At 53.0% G+C, this 21,564-nt stretch overlaps 1 protein-coding gene across 1 annotated transcript in view; it reads right to left on the reverse strand.

The window, feature by feature from the left end:
* MAPKAPK2 (MAPK activated protein kinase 2) overlaps positions 1–21,564 on the reverse strand; it is a 40,850-nt gene that overhangs the window by 3,504 nt on the left and 15,782 nt on the right. The window contains exons 2-8 of the mRNA XM_071450088.1: positions 7,999–8,138; positions 5,649–5,713; positions 3,347–3,426; positions 2,282–2,408; positions 551–626; positions 298–422; positions 1–41 (exon numbers count right to left, since the gene is read on the reverse strand). The exon at positions 1–41 is cut by the window's left edge and continues 45 nt beyond it. Coding sequence (XP_071306189.1) covers positions 1–41; positions 298–422; positions 551–626; positions 2,282–2,408; positions 3,347–3,426; positions 5,649–5,713; positions 7,999–8,138 — 654 coding nt within the window. The remainder of the gene's footprint in view (positions 42–297; positions 423–550; positions 627–2,281; positions 2,409–3,346; positions 3,427–5,648; positions 5,714–7,998; positions 8,139–21,564) is intronic.

The raw sequence follows: 21,564 nt of genomic DNA on the forward strand, positions 1-21,564 counted from the left end.
GGTCGGGTCTGTTTTCAGCAGGTTTCGGATCAGCTGCTTCACTGCAGGGGTTGGGGCAGGGTCAGGGGCCAGGGGTTCCTGGGGGGCTCTCCTCAGCTCCAGTCCCAGCCCCAAAGCCCCTGTGTGCCCTCCCATGTGCCACACACCTGACCCTGCCCAAACCGTTCAGCAAAAGCCTCTCCAGCAGAGGTGCAGATGCTGAGAGGTGACCCCTGCCACAACCAGGGGTTTGAGCTCCTCCCAGCCCTCAAAAGGAGCCCTCAGCCTGGGGACAGGCCCCACAGGGACCACGTTTACCTTCCTCTGACACCTCGGACCACTCAGGATTGGGGAACTCGTACTGGCCCATTCGGATCCTCTTCTTCATGCCAGGAGAGATGGCCAGCCCGTGGTTGGAGTAGAAGGGGGGGTACCCGCACAGCCTGCACCAGGAGGGGGAACAGAGTCAATGTGCCACCCCAAAACCCTCCCCAGGAGCACCTACAGGGCACAAGGCAGTGCCAGGAGCAGGAGCTGAGCCCTGCAGAGGGAGAGGAACCCTCAGACTTACAGAATGTACATGATGACACCCAGGGACCACATGTCACAGGACTTGTCGTACTTCTCTGGGCCCAGCACTTCTGGAGCTGGTAAAAACAGAAATAAAATCCTAAATCCAAGTGTAAGAACTGAGTGAGAGGGCTCTGACACGCCATGGAAACACCAAGAGCCACTGTGGGAAGCGCTGCCTGTAGCAGCCCCCAGCTCCCTGCTGCAGGCTCCAGGCTGGATGCAGAGGTGAGGGGCTGCACATGGCATCCTCCAAACCCCCCTAAGTCCTACAAATGTGTTATAGAAACTTCTTTAAGCCAGGTCTTATATGCTCTCAGAGGCCTATAACACACTCAAGATAGCTCAGCTACCCTTGGAGGCATAAAAATCCTCAGGATGGCTTCTGTGGCAGTGTTGGAAACAAAAAGGTTTAATAAAAGGCAAAATAACCAACAGAGAAAAACTGTGCTAAGTGCTAGACATTCTTGCTCCTGATAAAACACTTTACAAAAGCAATTAGTTTCTTTGTTCTCTTTTTTTTTCTACTAAATTGCCCAGGCAGGACTTTTTGCCTTCTGTCCAATTAGCTATCCTTAAGTTTGAGGTGAAGTCCTTTGGGTCCTATGAGTTTTTTCACTTAATCGAAGAGAGAAACTTCTGGGCTTCTTTCCTTTTAAGGGGACAAAAGATAGTTTTGTCACTCTGTTAAGAGGGGGTACACTCCTACACCAACCCCCAAGGCCAGCCCCCAGGCACTCACCTGTTGGGAAAGATGAAACAGGAAAGCCTTATAAATATGATTGTCTGGCAAAAGATTTTGAGAATATAGAAACTATAAGTGAGATTGAAATGAAAGCAAGCTTTGAGATCCCTCAGTTACTGAACAATTGGAAAACAATGGTGTGGCCAGCTGAAGGTGATCCCCTTTTGATGGAACAACACCCTCTGCTTGCAGACAGGCCCAAGGGTCAGAGCAGACCCTGCAGCTTGGCAGAAGGGGCCCAAAGAGGAGTTTTTAGGGTTTAAAATGTAACACAGTGTGGTAATGTAATGATTCTTATAGGCTGTATGGAAATGCTACAGGATTTGTATCTTGTATTAGATTGGTCAGTGAAAATTAGAATATTCAGCACAGAAGATGATTTATTGTATTGTAATGGGAACCTCACTCTCTTACTCTCTTATCCTCTTTTACTCTCTCATCTTCTTTACCATGCTCTTGCCTTCTCTCTCTTTACCATTCTCGTTACCTCTCTCAGGCCTGCTCCAAGCTGTGGTTGGCAGCTCCCAGCAGGGCCCTGCACCCAGGCCCTTTGCAATAAACCACAAATTCCAAGACCAGAAGAAGATTTATCGTATTGTAACGGGAACCTTGCTGTCTCATCCTCTTTACCACACTCTTGCCTTCTTTCTCTTTACCTTTCTCTTTACTTCTCTCTTTACCTCTCTCTCCCTCTCTCAGGCCTGCTCCAAGCTGTGGGTGGCAGCTCCCCCCAGGGCCCTGCACCCAGGCCCTTTGCAATAAACCACAAATTCCAAGACCAGAAGAAGATTTATTGTATTGTAATGGGAACTCCACTCTCTTTACCTCTCTCTCCCCCTCAGTCCTGCTCCAAGCTATGGCTGGCAGCTCCCAGCAGGGCCCTGCACTTGGCCCTTTGCAATAACCCACAAATTCCAAGCCCTGCCTTCAGAGATCTCTCATCTGCATCCATCCCCACCATCCTACCCCTGATGTTCCTACACTCACCCACATAGTAGGGCGTGTAGCAGGGCGTGGCCAGCGAGTTGTGCGTGGTGGTTTCCTTGGCGAAGCCGAAGTCAGTGAGTTTCAGCACGGCGTTGGGCCTCTTGGAGGTGTACAGGAGGTTCTCTGGCTGGGGACACACAGGGGACAAGGAGTGAGCTACCAATGAGGGTGACCCCAACACCCAACACAGCTTTCCTGGGGAATATTCCTCCTGAGGTATCCAGGATGCTGCTCCACAGGGTTAAGCCTGTGCCTTAGCTTAGGAATGTGCTGAGCTCTGCTGTTGAACCCAGTCCTCTCGGACCCACCTTGGGTGACAAGCAGGAAATCAGGGATATGGGATTGAGAGGAATAGCAAATTTGTCTTTACAAACAAGCTGTGAGGCTGCTGGTGATAAAGCCTCTGGAGCAGCTCTGCCCCTTGGAGCAGAGTGAGCAGGGGGATGTGGAAACACACCCCCACCCTGCAGGAAACAGCAGGTTTGGCCATTTTACCAAACAGCAGGTTTGACCATTTAGACAGAAAAGGTAAAAGAAAGAGGTACCCAGACTGTCCATAACTCTTTGTTCTTATTATCTCATATTGAACTAAATCCTAATTGTCCAAATTTTTATTACTGTAATTGTATTACTATTTTTATAACCATTTTATTACTATTAAACTTCTAAAATTCTAAAAACAAGTGATTGGCGTTTTTCACATTATACTAAAAAGATACTACACTAAAAAGATAGTACACTAAAGAAATACTACAGAAAAACCTGTGACTGTCTCCAGACAGTCACAACACAGCTTTTTTCTAATAGTGAATGAGTCTAAACAGGTATTTTTTCTAATCAGTCAATCAGTCTAAACACCCTTCTTCTTCAGTCAACAATCCCCATAACACATTCCACACGTGCTAAACAACAGCAGGAGCAAGCAGAGATAAGAATTGTTTTCCTCTGAGCTTCTCACTGCCTTTCCCAGGAAAAATCCTGGGAGAGAGAATTATTATCTCTGTTCAGAGAATGTGAATGCCTCATGGAGCAGCAGGGCTGGGCCAGGGGGGCTCAGGGTGGTACCTTCACGTCCCGATGGGCGATGTTGATCGAGTGCAGGTACTGGATGGCTTCCCCAATGCTCTTCATGATCTCTGAAGCCTCTGAAGCAGCAAAGAAACCATCAGAAGCCTCCAGAAGCAAGTTAAAAAGGGCACTGCTCCCTGGGGAGCTCTACAAACCAGGAGCCAAAGAACCTGGCTGAGGTCAAAGGGGTTTGCTGTGCTTGAAGTCCCCCTTTCCGTAGAGTCTGTGTCACTCCCCATCCCTGGGGAAGGAGCCTGCAGCTCCCAGAAACTCCAGGGGAAGGGATGGTGCAGAGCCCAGCCCCTGACCCTAATACCAAGGAGGGGCTTGCACTGTTTAGGACACCCAAGCAGCAAGGAATGCAGCTGGGAAAGGTTTCCCCTTAGGATGGGAAGTCAAGGGGGCAACGGGCTCAGAGTTTGGGTTGTGTGGTTGCTTCTCGTGGCCAGAGGAGTAGAGGAAGTGAGACCTATGAGACCTTTGAGAACCACAGCACATGGACTTAACTTTTTGAGGGAGGTGGGTGTTTCTGACAGGACTGGGATGGACAGGAGTGTGGGAGTAGCTGAGAAAATACCCCCTAACCCTATTCTCAAGGAAACATGAAAAGCAGGGCCCCTTGCACCCACATCCCTCATTCCCTGAGTGCAGAACTCTGCTGGGGATCCAGAAGAGCCCCTGAGGGGATGGAGGGGGTGAAAGGCCAGGGTGTTACAGTGAGGGGATGGAGGGGATGAAAGGCCAGGGTGTTACAGTGAGGGGATGGAGGGGATGAAAGGCCAGGGTGTTACACTGAGGGGATGGAGGGGATGAAAGGCCAGGGTGTTACACTGAGGGGATGGAGGGGACTCAAAGGCCAGGGTGTTACACTGAGGGGATGGAGGGGACTGAGAGGCCAGGGTGTTACACTGAGGGGATTGAGGGGACTCAAAGGCCAGGGTGTTACACTGAGGGGATGGAGGGGACTGAGAGGCCAGGGTGTTACACTGAGGGGATGGACTGGACTCAAAGGCCAGGGTGTTACACTGAGGGGATGGAGGGGACTGAGAGGCCAGGGTGTTACACTGAGGGGATGGACTGGACTCAAAGGCCAGGGTGTTACACTGAGGGGATGGAGGGGATGAAAGGCCAGGGTGTTACACTGAGGGGATGGAGGGGATGAAAGGCCAGGGTGTTACACTGAGGGGATGGAGGGGATGAAAGGCCAGGGTGTTACACTGAGGGGATTGAGGGGATGAAAGGCCAGGGTGTTACACTGAGGGGATTGAGGGGATGAAAGGCCAGGGTGTTACACTGAGGGGATGGAGGGCACTGAGAGGCCAGGGTGTTACACTGAGGGGATGGAGGGGACTCAAAGGCCAGGGTGTTACACTGAGGGGATGGAGGGCACTGAGAGGCCAGGGTGTTACACTGAGGGGATTGAGGGGATGAAAGGCCAGGGTGTTACACTGAGGGGATGGAGAGGACTGAGAGGCCAGGGTGTTCACTGAGGGGATGGAGGGGATGAAAGGCCAGGGTGTTCACTGAGGGGATGGAGGGCACTCAAAGACCAGGGTGTTACACTGAGGGGATGGAGGGGACTCAAAGGCCAGGGTGTTACACTGAGGGGATGGAGGGGATGAAAGGCCAGGGTGTTACACTGAGGGGATGGAGGGGATGAAAGGCCAGGGTGTTACACTGAGGGGATTGAGGGGATGAAAGGCCAGGGTGTTACACTGAGGGGATGGAGGGCACTGAGAGGCCAGGGTGTTACACTGAGGGGATGGAGGGGACTCAAAGGCCAGGGTGTTACACTGAGGGGATGGAGGGCACTGAGAGGCCAGGGTGTTACACTGAGGGGATTGAGGGGATGAAAGGCCAGGGTGTTACACTGAGGGGATGGAGGGGACTTAAAGGCCAGGGTGTTACACTGAGGGGATGGAGAGGACTGAGAGGCCAGGGTGTTCACTGAGGGGATGGAGGGGATGAAAGGCCAGGGTGTTCACTGAGGGGATGGAGGGCACTGAGAGGCCAGGGTGTTACACTGAGGGGATGGAAGCGATGAAAGGCCAGGGTGTTCACTGAGGGGATGGAGGGCACTCAAAGACCAGGGTGTTCACTGAGGGGATGGAGGGGACTCAAAGACCAGGGTGTTACACTGAGGGGATGGAGGGGATGAAAGGCCAGGGTGTTCACTGAGGGGATGGAGGGCACTCAAAGACCAGGGTGTTACACTGAGGGGATGGAGGGCACTCAAAGACCAGGGTGTTACACTGAGGGGATGGAGGGGATGAAAGGCCAGCAGGGTGTGGGCTCATACCCCGTTCTGTGAAGGCCTGGTCTCCCCTGTCCTGGATGCGGCTGAAGAGCTCCCCACCATCCAAGCTGGAAGAGAGGAGATGCTGTTACACACCATGGCTTGTTGAATTTGTAGGCAACTTCCACATGGGAAGAGATGAGAATCTTGACTCCACGTTTCAGAAGGCTGATTTATTATTTTATTATATATATTATATTCAAAGGAAATGATATATTAAAACTATACTGAAAGAATAGAAGAAAGGATTTCATCAGAAGGCTTGCAAGGAAAAGAATGATAATAAAATCTTGTGACTGACCAGAGAGTCTGAGCCAGCTGACTGTGATTGGCCATTAATTAAAAACAACCCCATGAGACCAATCCCAGATGCACCTGTTGCATTCCACAGCAGCAGATAATTATTGTTTACATTTTGTTTCTGAGACCTCTCAGCTTCTCAGGAGAAAACATCCTAGCAAAAGGATTTTTCATAAAATATATCCATGACAGTGGCTCCATCTCCCGCCAAACCCTCTTCTGCTGAGCAGGAAACAATCCCCTTCTCCATGCAGGACCTTGGGTTGGTGTTCTGGGGCGTTTCAGAGCCTCCTCCTTCCCGAAAGGAGCAGGGCAGAGGCTCAGCGTTGGGCGGGTGTGGCCGCCCCAGCAGCCACAAAAACACATTTACAGTAAAGGCAGCAAATGTGGCTTGAAATTGGTGAGAGCACTCCCAGCACACGTGGCCTCCTTTTGCTCACGAGCCAACTGCCTCAGCAGCACATGACCCAGCACAGAAGTGCTGAGCAAAGCTCAGGGTGAGACACCAGCAGTGTCACAAAGGGCTCCCCAAGCTGGGGCACAGAGGCTGGACCCCACTGCAGCACAGCCAGGTCCCATGGGAGGTGTTGGAGAACCACTGGTGGGTTCCCTCCCCAGGTAGCCTCAGGGGAAATGCAGCTCCCACAGAGATCAGGACTGAGGTATGGGAGAATTCTCCATGAGAGCAGGGAAAATGGCACTTCCTGGCCCTGCCTTATCTGCCTGAAGCAGGAACAGTTTGGCTTTCTCAGCACTGCTGATAGCATCTCCCTGACATTCAGTGACATCTGCAGCAGCAATAGCCTGCAGCTCTTGGGATCCTCTGCTGCACAGAGCCTGGGAGGGGGGATCCAGAGCAGTCAGGAGGGATCCAGAGCCTGAGAGGATGGGTCCAGAACCTGGGAGAATTGATCCAGAGCCTTGGAGGATGGATCCAGAGCAGTCAGGATGGATCCAGAGCCTGAGAGGAGGGATCTAGAGCCTGAGAGGAAGGATCCAGAGCCTGAGAGGAGGGATCCAGAGTCAGTCAGGATGGATCCAGAGCCTGAGAGGAGGGATCCAGAGTCAGTCAGAAGGGATCCAGAGCCTGAGAGGAGGGATGCAGAGCAGTCAGGAGGGATCCAGAGCCTGAGAGGATGGATCCAGAGCCTGAGAGGCGGGATCTAGAGCCTGGAAGGAGGGATCCAGAGCAGTCAGGAGGGATCCAGAGCCTGAGAGGAGGGATCCAGAGCCTAGCAGGAAGGATCCAGAGCCTAGCAGGAAGGATCCAGAGCAGTCAGGAGGGATGCAGAGCAGTCAGGAGGGATCCAGAGCCTGCTCCTGCTGCTGGAAATCAAACCCTGCCTTGTGAGGGACATTACCCCGGAGCATCCCTCGCTCACACACACAGTCCTGGGGACTCTCCTCCTACCCCTCAGCCATTCTTTCTCTCCCTGCTGCCTCCCCTTCCCCATCCCTGGCTGCCCAGAGTGCCAGGCAGGTTCTCAGGTGCCTGTTTCCCCCCAGGAGCTGCTCTGGGGGCTGCTGTGCCACGTGCCCTGGCACTGCTCCTGCACCCGCTGCCCCCCCGGGCGATCTACCAGCTTGCCAGAGGAGAGGTTTTGGCAAGGAAGCTGCATCAAATCACAGCTGCGGTTGGGATGTGGTTTCAATACTTTCCCCTTCATCCCTCCTCCTCGTCCCCAGGTTGATACCAAGCTCCTACCCAAAGCACAGCTGCTGCTGCTGCTGCTGCTGCTGCAGGCGGTGCCAGGGCGGCACCAGCGCTGCCAGCTCGGTCACTGCCCCACCACAGCCTGCCAGGAACCTGCTGCCTCCCCCAGCTTTTGGTGGCCAAAGGCAGTTTGGTTATGACCCACCTGTGAGAACCACAGGCTCTGAGCTGAGCATTTTCAGGATGACTCAGAGCCAGCAGCCCTGGCTGTGCCCATCCCTCCCACACCACCCTGCCCGGGATGCCATCCCCACAGCTGCATCCCCAAGGCTGGAAGGTGCCCACCCCGCTTTTGGCAGCCCCCCAGCACCCTGCAGTGCCCGTGGCCCGGGTGCTCACCACTCCATGACGATGAGCAGACACTTCCTCCCCTGGTAGAGGTTCTCGTAGACGTCCATGATGCGCACGATGTGCGCGCACTGCGACGCTCGCCAGTGCAGCTCCACCTCCCTGCGGGCCTTGGGGCAGTCCTGCAGCATCTGCGGGAGAAGGGACACCCTGTGAGCCCCAGGACGCCCCCGGGCAGCAGGGTCATGGCCCCCGGGTGGCTCTGTGGCCACCAGAGAGGACGCGGGGGCGAGCAGCGGGTGCTCCCTGCGGGCGCACAGAGCACTCTAATCATGCCTCCATCCCCATCTAGTGGGAACTCTGAGATGCCGTTTGCCCTCAGCTTGCCCTTCCTGTCAAGGTTCATAAAAGCTTATTCAGGCTCCCTGCCACCTCCCAGTGCCCCACCAGCAAGACCTACTGCATTTATGAGCCATTGTGCACCCTGATACCTCCACTGCTGCACCCCTGGGTGCCACCGAGCATCCTCAGCCTCACCTTTGCTTTGCTGCCCTGCATCATTTCCCAACCATCAGCTGCTCCACAAAAGCTCCCTCACCACAAATTCAGAGCCCACCAGCACCCGTGCCTGGGGAGGGCACAAAGCAAACATCCAGATGTTCCTTAAATTACAGCTCTTTAATGAGCCCCGTGCCCTTCCCAAAGACAACTCAGAGTTCCCAGGTGCAGGAAGGATTTGTTTATCTGCCATAGACTATTAGTTATGCTGTTTGTCAGGATAAACAGCCAGACTTAATTATTGTGTTCCTAAATATAGAACAACAAACGTGTCTTTCTTGAGCACAGCTCATTTTCCTTCCTGTCTCCAGCAGCCTTTGGGGCCAGGCTCAGCCTCTGGAGCAGCTCTGCCCCTTGGAGCAGAGTGAGCAGGGGGATGTGGACACACAGGGGGATGTGGATACACCTGCAGGAAACAGCAGGTTTGGTCATTTTACCAAGATTCAGACAGAAAAGTCCTTCTGACCCCTCTGAGCTCTCCCCAGGAGCAGAGGAGCATCAGCCCTGGGATGCTCTGCAGGACCCAGGGGGGGGGTTCTCAGTGCAGTAGGGATCTCACAGGAACAAGGATTAACTCCCAAAATCCACACAGTGCCCATTTCCAGATGGAACACTCCCTGATGGTGCTGCCCTGGCAGAGCAGCACTCATCCTTTGCCCCAGGGAAAGGCACAGAGAGGATTTGCCCTTCAGCCACCCACCCAAAACACCATCCCAGGCTCTGGTCACACCTCTCCCACCTCCTCTCCTGCTTCCCCAGGCAGAGGAAACCTGTGGGAACCTGTGGGAGGCTGCTGGCACCAAAGCCCCAGAGGCTCTGCAAGGAGCAAAGTGGCCAAATCCAACCTTTGCACAACTTGACATCACTCACACCAACAACCCTGGGGCAAAGACAGGGCAGGAGGTTGGACATGGACACCTTCTCCTTGCTCCTCTATTGCTTAATTACCCTAAAAACTGCATCCTGCAGAAGCCAAAACCATAAGCAAGAGTAACACCAGCCCCCTGAGGAGCCATGCAGAGGGGGCTGGAGAAAAGCCTGGCTATTTTTTGCAGCCCCACTCTGAAGAGCCTGGCGAGGGGAGCCAGGAAGCCGAAGAGAAAAGAGAAAAACAAAACAATTTGTAATTATGCTCCGGGAAAATGGACCAGCAGGAAGCAGCTAGTTAACATCATTGTGCACAAGACAAACAGCAGAGGTACAGCAAAATACATCCCGTTTTTAGAGGTCACTCTGAGTGCTTTTATAGGAGGTTAATTGGATTTCTAATGAAGTAGGAGGCAGCAGCAGCAGCCTCCATTACCTGCCCCAGCACGGCCCTGACGTTTGTTTTTGTAGCCAGACAAGCTCTGGGAGCAAAGAGAGCAAAGAGCTGCCCTGGTGCTCTCAGAACACCCAGCTGTGATCCAGCTGCTCCCTCCATCCCCTGCACCATGGACAGGTGATGGAGAGGCTTCCAGAGGAGCAGATTAGGCCTCATTAAGGCAATGGTTTGGTAAATTTAGGAAATGTTCCTGGTGGCAGCAGTGTGAGGGGGAGCTGAAGGCCACATGCACTCCCCACTGCTGCTGCAGGAAGGATTGAAAAGTGTGTTTGACTCTTATGACCTAACACTGTCAGGTTGTAAGAATATTTCCTCTAGGATTTTAATGAGCTCTCAGTATATTTTAGGATATTAAGAAAGCTGATAGGCCAAGAAACACTTATAGTGTATTGTAATTAGGAAATAGTTGCCTTCTGATTGTGCTGGTGTGAATTGTATATGAAGGGTGCATGGTCTCACCCTTCACATGAGATTGAAAATGGAATAAAAGCTTTTAAAACATCTCTCGGTTGCCCCATCTCTGGGTCAGAAAAGAGCATAATCCAACAGGCAAGCATATTTCCTCTATGATTTTAATGAACTCTGACTATATTTTATGATATTAAGAATATTTCCTCTATGATTTTAATGAACTCCCAGTATATTTTATGATATTAACAAAGCTGGTAGACAAGAAACACTTATAGTGTATTGTAATTAGGAAATAGTTAACTTCTGATTGTGATGGTGTGAATTGTAACACCTCTATTGTCTCACCCTTCACATGAGACTGAAAATGGAATAAAAGCTTTTAAAACATCTCTCGGTTGCCCCATCTCTGGGTCAGAAAAGAGCATAACCCAACAGGCAAGCCATGGCATGTCGGAACCCAGCACATCCCTCTGGCTGTCCAGAACAGCCCAGAGCCCTGCCAGGGGGCTCAGAGACCCTGGCACAGAGCCCAAAACACCTCTGGGATTGATTATGGAGCAAATCACCAACCTTAGATGAAGATCAGCAAGCCACAACAGTTTAGGTAGAATAATAGTGAAGTTATCATGGGGTGGAAAAAAGTAGATTTTGGGGTTTTTAGAATGGGGGTTCAAGGGGCAAGATGGAGGGAACTGGGCATGTCCAGCCTTTCTCCTTCTTCTTCTTGGCCTCCATCTTCTGCTGTGATGGTGGCACTTTTGGATTGGTTTAGAGTAGAAGCTCACTGTCTAACACAGGTGATAGGTATTGGAAAATAATTGTAAATATTGTACAGGCAGTTTTTAGTATAAAGATATAACACGACCCTGGGGGCAGGCAGAGTGCCTGGAACTGTCCTGCTGGATGGACCTCAGCAGGGCAGGAGAAAAATTTTATAGATAAGAAACAATGAACAACCTTGAGACAGAGAAATGAAGAACCACTGAAGAGCTCCAACTCATTCTTCAAGCGCCGGGCTGGGAAAAGAGACTTTGAACATTTCTCGGGGTCATGGTGACCAGCAAAAGCTCCTGAGAATGGCAGAGGCAGCCCCCAGCCCCAGCTGCACCCCAAACCTCCTGCCCTCAGCACAGGCACTGGATCCCCGTGCCCTGGGTGCCAGGAGTGTGCTGGGCATGGCACAGCGATGGGGCAAGAGCAGCCCTGCCACCAGTCTGTCCTTTCAGGTGGGAGCAGCAGCTCCCAGAGCTGCCACCCTCCCCTCCCATTCCCCAGCCAGCAGAGAAGCTGGGGTGGGTGATGTCCTGTCCACATCCAAGGTATCTGGGCTGTGACAGCCCTGTCCCTGTCCCTGGTCCAGCTCTGGCGCCCAGGACAGGCTGTGGCTGCAGCAGGGTTTGTGTTTCTTGGCTCCCTACAAGGAGGACGGGATGGGAAAATCACCTCGTGTTTCCCCTGAGGTTCAGCAAGGATGAGTGCCCCCATCCCACCCCAGCTGATTTTGCAACCCAGTAATCTGGAGCACAACCAGGCTTAACCCTTCCATGGCCAAGCTGCTCAACTCCCAACAGCTGCTCTCAGTTCAGCTCTTCCAGCTCTTACCTCCTGTTCTTTTTCTGTGAAAAATGCATGTATTTTATGACTGGTTTTTCACAAATATTCAAATGAATATTATATGTGTTGGGTTAGAAAGTGATGCTGTATTAATTCTCTTAAGTAGTGTGTTAAATATAGTTTTAGGCTATAACATAATGTTAAAATTGAAACTGTGCTGTGTAGGATACGTTTTTTCCTAAAGAAAGGACTCACACTGAGACAGCAGCCATGGGACACCTGAATCTTTCAGAGAAAGAGAATTTATTGCTCCATTATCAGGAGAAACGAACTTCTTCCCACCTCATTCGGGCAGGATGATGCATCAGGATTCAGAGGAAGAAGCTGACCCTGCCCAGACAGAATCCTGTGTTTGAATGGAATTTATGCATCATGGATGAGGTGTATGAATATGCAACAGGCTGTTGTTTTTAAGGGTTAATCCTCTGTTAACGTGGGGCCTTTTTCAGGCTTATTTTGCCCAGAAAGAGGTACCCAGACTGTCTGTAACTCTTTGTATTTATTGTCTCATATTGTCCTAATCCAAATGGTCCAAATTATTATTATTCTAATTGTATTACTATTTCAATATATATTAATATTATATTTATATTTTTACATATTACTATTATATTTATAATTATATAATACTATTATATATTTATATATTGCTATTATATATTTCTATATTACTATTTTTATTACTATTAAACTTTTAAATTTTTCAAAACAAGCAAATGGCGTTTTTCACACTTCCAAAGAAGGGCTCCTCGGAGATCCAACTCCTCATTATTTCAGACAGAAAAAGCTGCATTTCCTGCCTGCTCCTGCTGCAGAGGAGGGCTGGGCAGCCCCAGGGCAGTAACCGGATCCTTGTGTTACACAAGTGTCCCCGGGCAGGGCACAAGGGCAGCACTGGCTGCAGAGGAAGCTCTGCCACCACCTCCGAGCCAACCCGGGCAGGAGGAGCTGCATCCCTTTGGTGGATGCTCCAGGTGCTTCAGATCTGCAGCCACTGCTGTGAGAGCCGGAATGAGGGATGTGGGACTCCAGGCAGCTCTGCAAAATGCAGATTATTGTATCCAGGACGTTACAGAGCTGTGCCCACAGCTGTCAGCTCCAGCTGCAGGCAGGCCTGGAGACCCTTTGGTTTTGGTCACAATGCATTCTAGACTTTTCTTTTGGTCACAATGCATTATAGATTTTTCTTTTGGTTACACTGCATTATATACTTTGCTTTTGGTTACATTGCATTATTTACTTTTATTTTGGTCACAATGCATTCTAGACTTTTCTTTTGGTCACAATGCATTCTAGACTTTGCTGAGCATCTTAATACAGTAGAACCAATCTATACCTTAACTATTACCTATAGCCCATCATAACTGCTGTAATTACCATATTCATGTTACTGTTCTCCAGTCACTCAAAGTTAGTACATTACAGTTTAAGCTAGAAGTTGTTTTTCAGTTTTCTTGCAGTAGAAAATTCTGAGCCTTTTTTTCTACTTGCACCATTTGCTGCCTTGTTTGCCTGTGCTTTCTGCTTGGTAAAAACATCCTCTTGTTTGGGGTGGGTTTATCCTTTGCTCTAAGCCATAAAAACCCCTTCTAACTAAGACACCTTTTGCCTCTTTAGTTATCCAGTAAAACTGGCTCAGTAATTCCTTTCTTCTATATCAAAACTTGTTTCCATCTCTATTCCTTCATCAGGCTCTACATTTAAAAATCTTTCTGCTAAGCACACATATCTGTGAGACATCCTTGTCAAACTTTCATCCTTCCCAACACACTGCACATCTCCAGACATCAGCTCACCATCCTCAGCACCCCGGTGTCCCCTCAGCATGGCAGGGCACAGGGGACAGCCACAGAGCTGTGCCAGCCCAGAGCTCTGCTCCATCCCATCTCTGCTCCCCACTGGGGCACCTCCCTGCAGGAAAGGAGGGAGAGCAGGCAAAGAGCCGCTCCACCCTGCTGGCAATTAGGGAGGAAATTCAGCTTTCAGCCGCATTCCAGCTCCCTCCCAGCAGCCTGACACCTCTGAGATTTGGGCAGACAGCGTTTGCTGCCATCCTGTGCCTTGGCTCAGCTCAGCTCCCCCAGGAGCCTTTCCATGCTGCGAGGGAAATTAGTCCTGTGCTCCTCTAAACACCTCATTAGCTTCATTAGAGCTCCCACAGTGCTGCCAGCAGAGGATGGCACAGCCCAGCCTGATGTGCTCAGCACCCTGAGAGCAGCACAGGCTCCTCACAAGCTCCAGCAGCACCTCTGGGCTCTTCCCCACCTTGGAAAGACAAACCCTGGAAGCAACTCCTGAAAACACCACAGCTCATCAGGGCTTCCTGCAGGAGAACAGCACTGCCTGAGCAAACCCAACCCCAAATCCAGGCTCCAGCCTGGTCCTGCAGGCATCAAAAATCAGCTTCAGCTCCAAGGAAGAGCTCAGCACTACACAGAACAGAATTTCCCCCCCAGCACCTGAGGACAAGCACAGCAAGGGTGGGAGGAAGGAAGTGGAGGGAAGGGAGAGAAGGAAGGGAGAGAAGGAAGAGAAGGGAGGGAGAGAAGGGAGGGAGGGAGGGAGGGAGGGAGGGAGGGAGGGAGGGAGGAAGGAAGGAAGGAAGGAAGGAAGGAAGGAAGGAAGGAAGGAAGGAAGGAAGGAAGGAAGGAAGGAAGGAAGGAAGGAAGGAAGGAAGGAAGGAAGGAAGGAAGGAAGGAAGGAAGGAAGGAAGGGGCTGCCCACGCTCACGTTCCCTCTCCCCGCGTGTCCTCAGGCACCACTGATTCAGTCTCGCCGCCCCCTCCTGGGATGATGCTCCATGAGTCAGACACTTGGGAAAAGGAAGCTCCCTCCTCCCCTGGCACGGCAGGAGGTCACTGAGGACACTGTCCCACTGTCCCTCCTGTCCCTCTGTCCCTCCTCACTGAGGGTGCCACCCCAGCCCCAAATGCTGCTGCCCCTTGGTGAGCCAAGCACACTCAGATGGGCAAGAGGAAAAACTCACCTTCCATGGGCAATTTCCATGGAAAGCGAGGCTCAGGCTCACACTGGGGTGTTTGTTGAGCTGTCCATTTTCCAGGGCTGCCCCAGGCTCACCCCAGGCTCTGCAGCTGCTCTTGCAGGCAGGGTGGTTTTATTCCTGTGTGTATTTTGATCCCACCCGATTCTCCTCAGCCCCCAGCAGAACAGCACCCACCCCTCCAACAGGGGTGGCACCAAACCACCCCCAGGAGCCCCCCTCAGGACCTGTCTGCACCAGAGGGGTTAAAAGAAACTCTCCTTGAGTTGCAGTAAGAATAAACCTACAGCGAAGAGAGGCAGGCTGCCATCCCCCAAATTATCAGCAGGGAAGCAAAGCAGAGCTTCCCCCAGCCTGGATCACACACACACAGCCTTTGGACTCCCTGACCCTGCTAGCACAGGGCAAGGAGCATTTTTTCCTAATAAAGCAAAAGGGTTTCTCTTCAAAGGATTTTCCTCTTCTAATCTTCCCCTGCAAACTCGCTGCCAACTGGCGTCAGCTGCTTTACACATTTGTAGGGCCAGGGCTGGAAGCTCTGCACAGGCTGTTCCCACCTCTCCCTGCATTGAGCTGAGCCTGGAATGCCAGAATATTTTGGGAAGCCCACAGGTAATGAGCCCAAAGCCACCCCAGTCCCTGCCAGACAGGGCTGGGAGGGAGAGGGCAGCAGAAGGACATGGAAGCAGCAAAGCTCGGTTCCGCTTTTGCTGTTTATGAGCTACAAAAGAGAAATAAAATCAAGAGTCCCAGAGCCCCTGAGAGGAATTGTGTTACCAAACAGAGGGAAATTCATGGTTCAACCACAAGGCAGTAACAATTAAAGGTGCAGCTCAGGAAGCCTCCCCCACATCATCGTGGCTCTTACATAAATCTTTACATTAACCCCATCCCCGCTGCTTCCACCCACCACAGCCTGCCCTGCTGCCCTGGTGACAGGACTTTCCCAAGCTGGGCTTCATTTCTGCTCTGCCCACGCCCAAAGAGCCACAGAAAGAGTCTGAAGCCCCAACAGAAGAGATGAAAGCCTCATCCAAACGTTTGTTTTGCCCGGGGAAAGCCAGAGAGCAGAGGTGACGTGTCCGGAGGAGGAGCACGCGCGGGTCCGGCAGCGTCCTGCCCACAGTGTGCCCCGTCCTGCCGGCCAGGATGGCTGCTCAGAGGGATTCCTCTGCTCCTGGCTGCATCCAAGGGGCTTTGCCAGGCAGCACCAGGCATCAGCTGCCCACCTTGCAGAGGTGTAGGAACATTGGGGGTAGCACGGTTGGGACAGACAGAGACGAGAGATCTCTGCAGCCAGGGCTGGGAACTTGTGGGTTATTGCAAAGGGCCTGGGTGCAGGGCCCTGCTGGGAGCTGCCAGCCACAGCTGGAGCAGGACTGAGAGAAGAGAGGGGGAGAGAGGATGAGAGGGTGAGAGAGTAAAAGGGCAAGAGAGTAAAAGCATAAGAGAGTAAAAGGGGTAAGAGCACAAAGTTCCCGTTACAATACAATAAATCTTCTTCTGTGTTGAATATTCTGATTCTCACTGACCAATCTAGTCCAAGATACAAATCCTGTAGCATTTACATACAGCCTATAAGAATCATTACATTACCATACTGTGTTACATTTTAAACCCTAAAAACTCCTCTTTGGGCCCCTTCTGCCAAGCTGTAGGGTCTGCTCTGACCCTGGGGCCTGTCTGCAAGCAGAGGGTGTTGTTCCATCAAAAGGGGATCACCTTCAGTGGCCACACCATTGTTTTCCAATTGTTCAGTAACTGAGGGATCTCAAAGCTTGCTTTCATTTCAATCTCGCTTATAGTTTCCATGTTCTCAAACTCTTTTGCCAGACAATCATATTTATAAGGCTTTCCTGTTTCATCTCCCCCAACACAGAGGGATGGGGCAGTGGCACCAGAGCTGGGTGGATACTGAGGCTGCAGCATCCTGCCCACAGTGTGCCCTGTCCTGCCAGCCAGGATGGCTGCTCAGAGGGATTCCTCTGCTCCTGGCTTCATCCAAGGGGCTTTGCCAGGCAGCACCAGGCATCAGCTGCCCACCTTGCAGAGGGATGGGGCAGTGCCACCCCAGCTGGGTGGACACTGAGGAAATGACCCACGCGACAATTGGCTCCATCCTCCAGGTTCTCCCACCTTGGGGAGAATGGAAAGGTTGGAGAAAGGATCCCAGAGAGAAAGGATCGGAGAGAGCAAGACAGGAGAGGCAAGTGAGGCCGAGCAGAGGTGAGCTCACACACACAGACACACACAGACACACACACACAGACACACAGACACACACACAGACAGACAGACATACACAGTCACACACACAGACACACACACACAGCCACATTCTCCCAGGCTGAATGATCGCAGCGCTCCCAGGAACACCCCAAGCCATGGCACTGAGCGGGGAGAGCCTCCCTGCCGAGTGCACAGCCCGAGCCGAGCACCCAGGCAGGCGTGGAGGGGCTGTGACAGCGAGGGGACAGCTAAAAACCCTGCCAGGAGTGGCACGGAGGGGCAGATGTGGCAGGGGCAGATATGGCAGAGAGAGGTGGATGTAGCAGAGGGGGCAGATGTGGAGGAGGGGCAGATGTGGAGGAGGGGCAGATGTGGAGGAGGGGCAGATGTGGAGGAAGGAGGCAGATGTGGAGGAAGGAGGCAGATGTGGAGGAAGGAGGCAGATGTCACAGCATGCCCTGCCCGTGCTGCTCCTGCGGGTGATGTCGCAATGGGGCGGAGGATGGAGCTGAGCCGAGGAAGAGGCAGCTCTTACACACACAGGCGGCTCTTACACACACACAGAGGCAGCTCTTACACACACACAGAGGCAGCTCTTACACACACACAGGCAGCTCCTACACACACACAGAGGCAGCTCTTACACACACACACAGAGGCAGCTCTTACACACACACACACAGCTCTTACACACACACACACACACAGAGGCAGCTCCTACACACACACACAGAGGCAGCTCTTACACACACACACACAGCTCTTACACACACACACACAGAGGCAGCTCCTACACACACACATACACACACACACAGAGGCAGCTCTTACACACACACACACACAGAGGCAGCTCTTACACACACACACACACACACACACAGGCAGCTCTTACACACACACAGGCAGCTCTTACACTCACACACAGGCAGCCCTTACACACACACACAGGCAGCCCTTACACACACACAGGCAGCTCTCACACACACACAGGCAGCCCTTACACACACACACACAGGCAGCTCTTACACACACACAGAGGCAGCTCTTACACACACACAGAGGCAGCCCTTACACACACACAGGCAGTTCTCACACACACACAGGCAGCCCTTACACACACGCTGCTTTCACAAGGGGCCTCGCTCCCCCCAGCACTGCACAAGCCCCGGGTCCCCTGTGCTCCCCTGCTCGTGGGGTCCCTGCCCGGTGGGCGATGCTCGGGACCCCCCAGCCCCGCAGCCCCCCCTGCCCGGGGCATCTGCTGAGCATTTCTGTCCCTCGGTGACAGATGCAGCAGCCATTCAGCCTTTTCAGGCAGCAACAAAAGCCTCTCGAGGCACACAAAGGAGGGCAGCAGAAGAGAGGCCTGGGTTTAAATAAGAGCCACCTGCCAGGGGCCCGTGCCCCCCGTGTGCTGCAGAGCCCATTTCCCAGCAGCAGAAATGTTCTTGGCACGTCCTGCAGATGAAATGTCCAAGTGGGGATCCAGGAGCAGCACCCTGGATGCTGAGGGAAGGGTCTCAGTGTGGCAGAGGCTGTGGGGCAGTGCACGAACTTCCAAAAATACCAGAGAGGAAATTTCCCCCCTGCTGGTGTTACCAAGGCTGGGCTCAAGGCAGAGCAAGAAGTCACTGAATGGGGATGAGGGGATGAGGCTGGAGGGAGGAGATGGAGGTGGGTGGGAAGGGGCTGTAAAACTCACAGGAAAAAGTCAGAGCAGGTAAATGGCAGCAAGGCAGCAGCACGAAGCATCCCCGCTGACTCACAGCCAGCAACAGGCTGGGGCTGGGTTTAAAGGAGACAAATAAAGAGTGTTGGCTTCATTTATCTGAGAAAAACAAAATTAGGGGCCTATTCAGTGCCGTGTTTTTGTTTTGGGAGCCTCCTCTTCCTTCCAGCCCTCAGCAGCAGCCAGCGCTGGGTTTGGCTGACTCACCCCAGGCTCATCTCTCCAGGAGGCTCTGGGTGAGGAGCAGGAGCAGCCCAGGCACGAGCCACGGTCACGAGGTCCCACGTCCTGCTGTGCCACATCTGGCTGGAGTGACAGAGCCACCACCCTGCCAGGACCTCCCCGTGAGCCCCACAGGGACAAACGGGGTCACAACGGCCCAAATGCTCCAAGCCAGCCCAGCCCATCCCTGTCTAAAGGTGTCACTGTTCCCCAGGAGCCAGCACTGGGCTTGAGCAGGGAAGGGACCCATTGCCTTGGGGCCAGAAGAAGCCACAGCCCAGCTCTGAATGGAGCCAGTCTGGGCAGGGATGCTCAGCTCTGCAAACCAAACCCCTGATCCCAGCTCTGAATGGAGCCAGTCTGGGCAGGGATGCTCAGCTCTGCAAACCAAACCCCTGATCCCAGCTCTGAATGGAGCCAGTCTGGGCAGGGATGCTCAGCTCTGCAAACCAAAGCCCTGATCCCAGCTCTGAATGGAGCCAATCTGGGCAGGGATGCTCAAATGTGCAAACCAAACCCCTGATCCCAGCTCTGAATGGAGCCAATCTGGGCAGGGATGCTCAGATGTGCAAACCAAACCCCTGATCCCAGCTCTGACTGGAGCCAATCTGGGCAGGGAAGCTCAAATGTGCAAACCAAACCCCTGATCCCAGCTCTGACTGGAGCCAATCTGGGCAGGGAAGCTCAAATGTGCAAACCAAACCCCTGATCCCAGCTCTGAATGGAGCCAATCTGGGCAGGGATGCTCAGCTCTGCAAACCAAAGCCCTGATCCCAGCTCTGAATGGAGCCAGTCTGGGCAGGGATGCTCAGCTCTGCAAACCAAACCCCTGATCCCACACAGCTCTGCAGGGCCTTCCATCCACACAGCACAAAGTGGAAGGGAAATAAGGAGCCAAGGGAAGGGCAGAGATCTTCCCAGCCACACACACACAACACCTTCACCTTCCTCCTCTGCAGGGCTGAGGGCTGGGGTCAGCTCCTCCTCCTCCTCCTCACCCCTCTCCTTGCCAGATTTGCTATCAGAGCTGACAGCAGCATGAAGGGAAAAGCACACATGTGCTTTTATGATAGGAAGTGGTTGATATTTGCAGGTGTGATTAATACCGAAGTAAACACTGATGTAAACCATTAACTCAGGGCTGACCTATGGCCTTTGTGCTTCCCTCCCACGGGCAGAGCTTGAAAAAAAACCCCCTTATCACCAGCACTGCACGGTGCTGCCTCCCTGTACCCACAGCCAGGGGCTTCCCCTCACGTCAGATGGACCCAGAGCATCTCTTGGGTCCTGGCTCCACCAACCTTGGGGGCAACCCTGCCTGACCTTCCTGCTACCTCTGATCCCAGGGACAGCTCTGGATGCTCCACACCTACACCCCAGAGCTGCTTTTATTTTTGGATGTGTCCACCCATTCCCTGAAGGTTTGAGCTGGGAGTGATTTTGGGGAGAGGCCCAGACCCACCACGCCTGCAAGCACAGCAGCCATGAGGCCCTGCCAGAAGCAGCCCCACAGCACTCACTGCTTCCCAGCAGCTCCTGGGCTTGAACTCTGCCCAAAAATGAAATTTCTCAGGGTTCAGCCCATGGGCAGGACAGAATTGAGGCTGACACCCACGCCCCCACCACGGGGCCTTTCAACACAGATCTTCATGCAGCATGAATGAATACGTGTATATGTAAAGAAAGGCAAAAAACCAAACTGCAGCACAAAGCTGCATCGAGGCCAGCCCCTCCTGAAGTGCCACTGGCCCCTGGCACTGGGAGCAGGATGGCCTTGGGATGTGTTTCCTGCAGCAGTGCCAAGCCTGAGGAGGGTTTCATTTACGCACCCGCCGAGCTCGGTGACGACAGCCCCGCTTTGCATCACCCTATCTGCCCCAGCTGTTTGTTTAACACAATTTCACCCCTGCCACGGCCTTTGTCAACAGCAGGGCACAGCAAACACCTTGCTGAGATAAGGGCAGTTTTCAGCAGGGATGCAGAGCAGAGCATCCCCCAGCTGCAGGAGCTGCACCCAGCAGTGCCAGGGGGGCTGGAGCCACGCAGAGCCCACAGCAGGCACCGTGCCCATGCCAGCCTGGAGGCTGCCAGGCTGCTGGGAGCAGCTAAAGGCTGGGCCAGGAGCAGCAAAAGGAGTTTCATAACAGGGCCTTGTCTGCGCAGGTGCTCAGAGAGGCAGGGGCCGCCAACAGCCCTCCTCCTCCTCCTCCTCCTCCTCCTCCTCCTCCTCCTCCTCCTCCTCCTCCTCCTCCTCCTCCTCCTCCTCCTCCTCCTCCTCCCCTCACATGGCACAGCAGTCACAAACCTCTGTCACCACCAGCCCTGATGCCCAGAGCAGGGAGAGGGGCAGTGTGTCAGGAGAGGGGATGGCAGTGAAGGGACAGAGGGACAAGAGGGGACAGTTCAGAGCTGCTCAGGGACACACGTCCCCCACCAGCTTCTTCTTTGCCATCTCCCCAAAGCTCTCAGTGCAGTCTCCAGGCTGTTTCTGCCCCACAGGCCTCCCTCCTCATCCTCCTCCCACCA

Source organism: Agelaius tricolor, unplaced genomic scaffold, assembly GCF_023055355.1.
Source record: "Agelaius tricolor isolate 1412-34295 unplaced genomic scaffold, bAgeTri1.0.p SCAF_30, whole genome shotgun sequence".
Classification (NCBI taxonomy): domain Eukaryota; kingdom Metazoa; phylum Chordata; class Aves; order Passeriformes; family Icteridae; genus Agelaius; species Agelaius tricolor.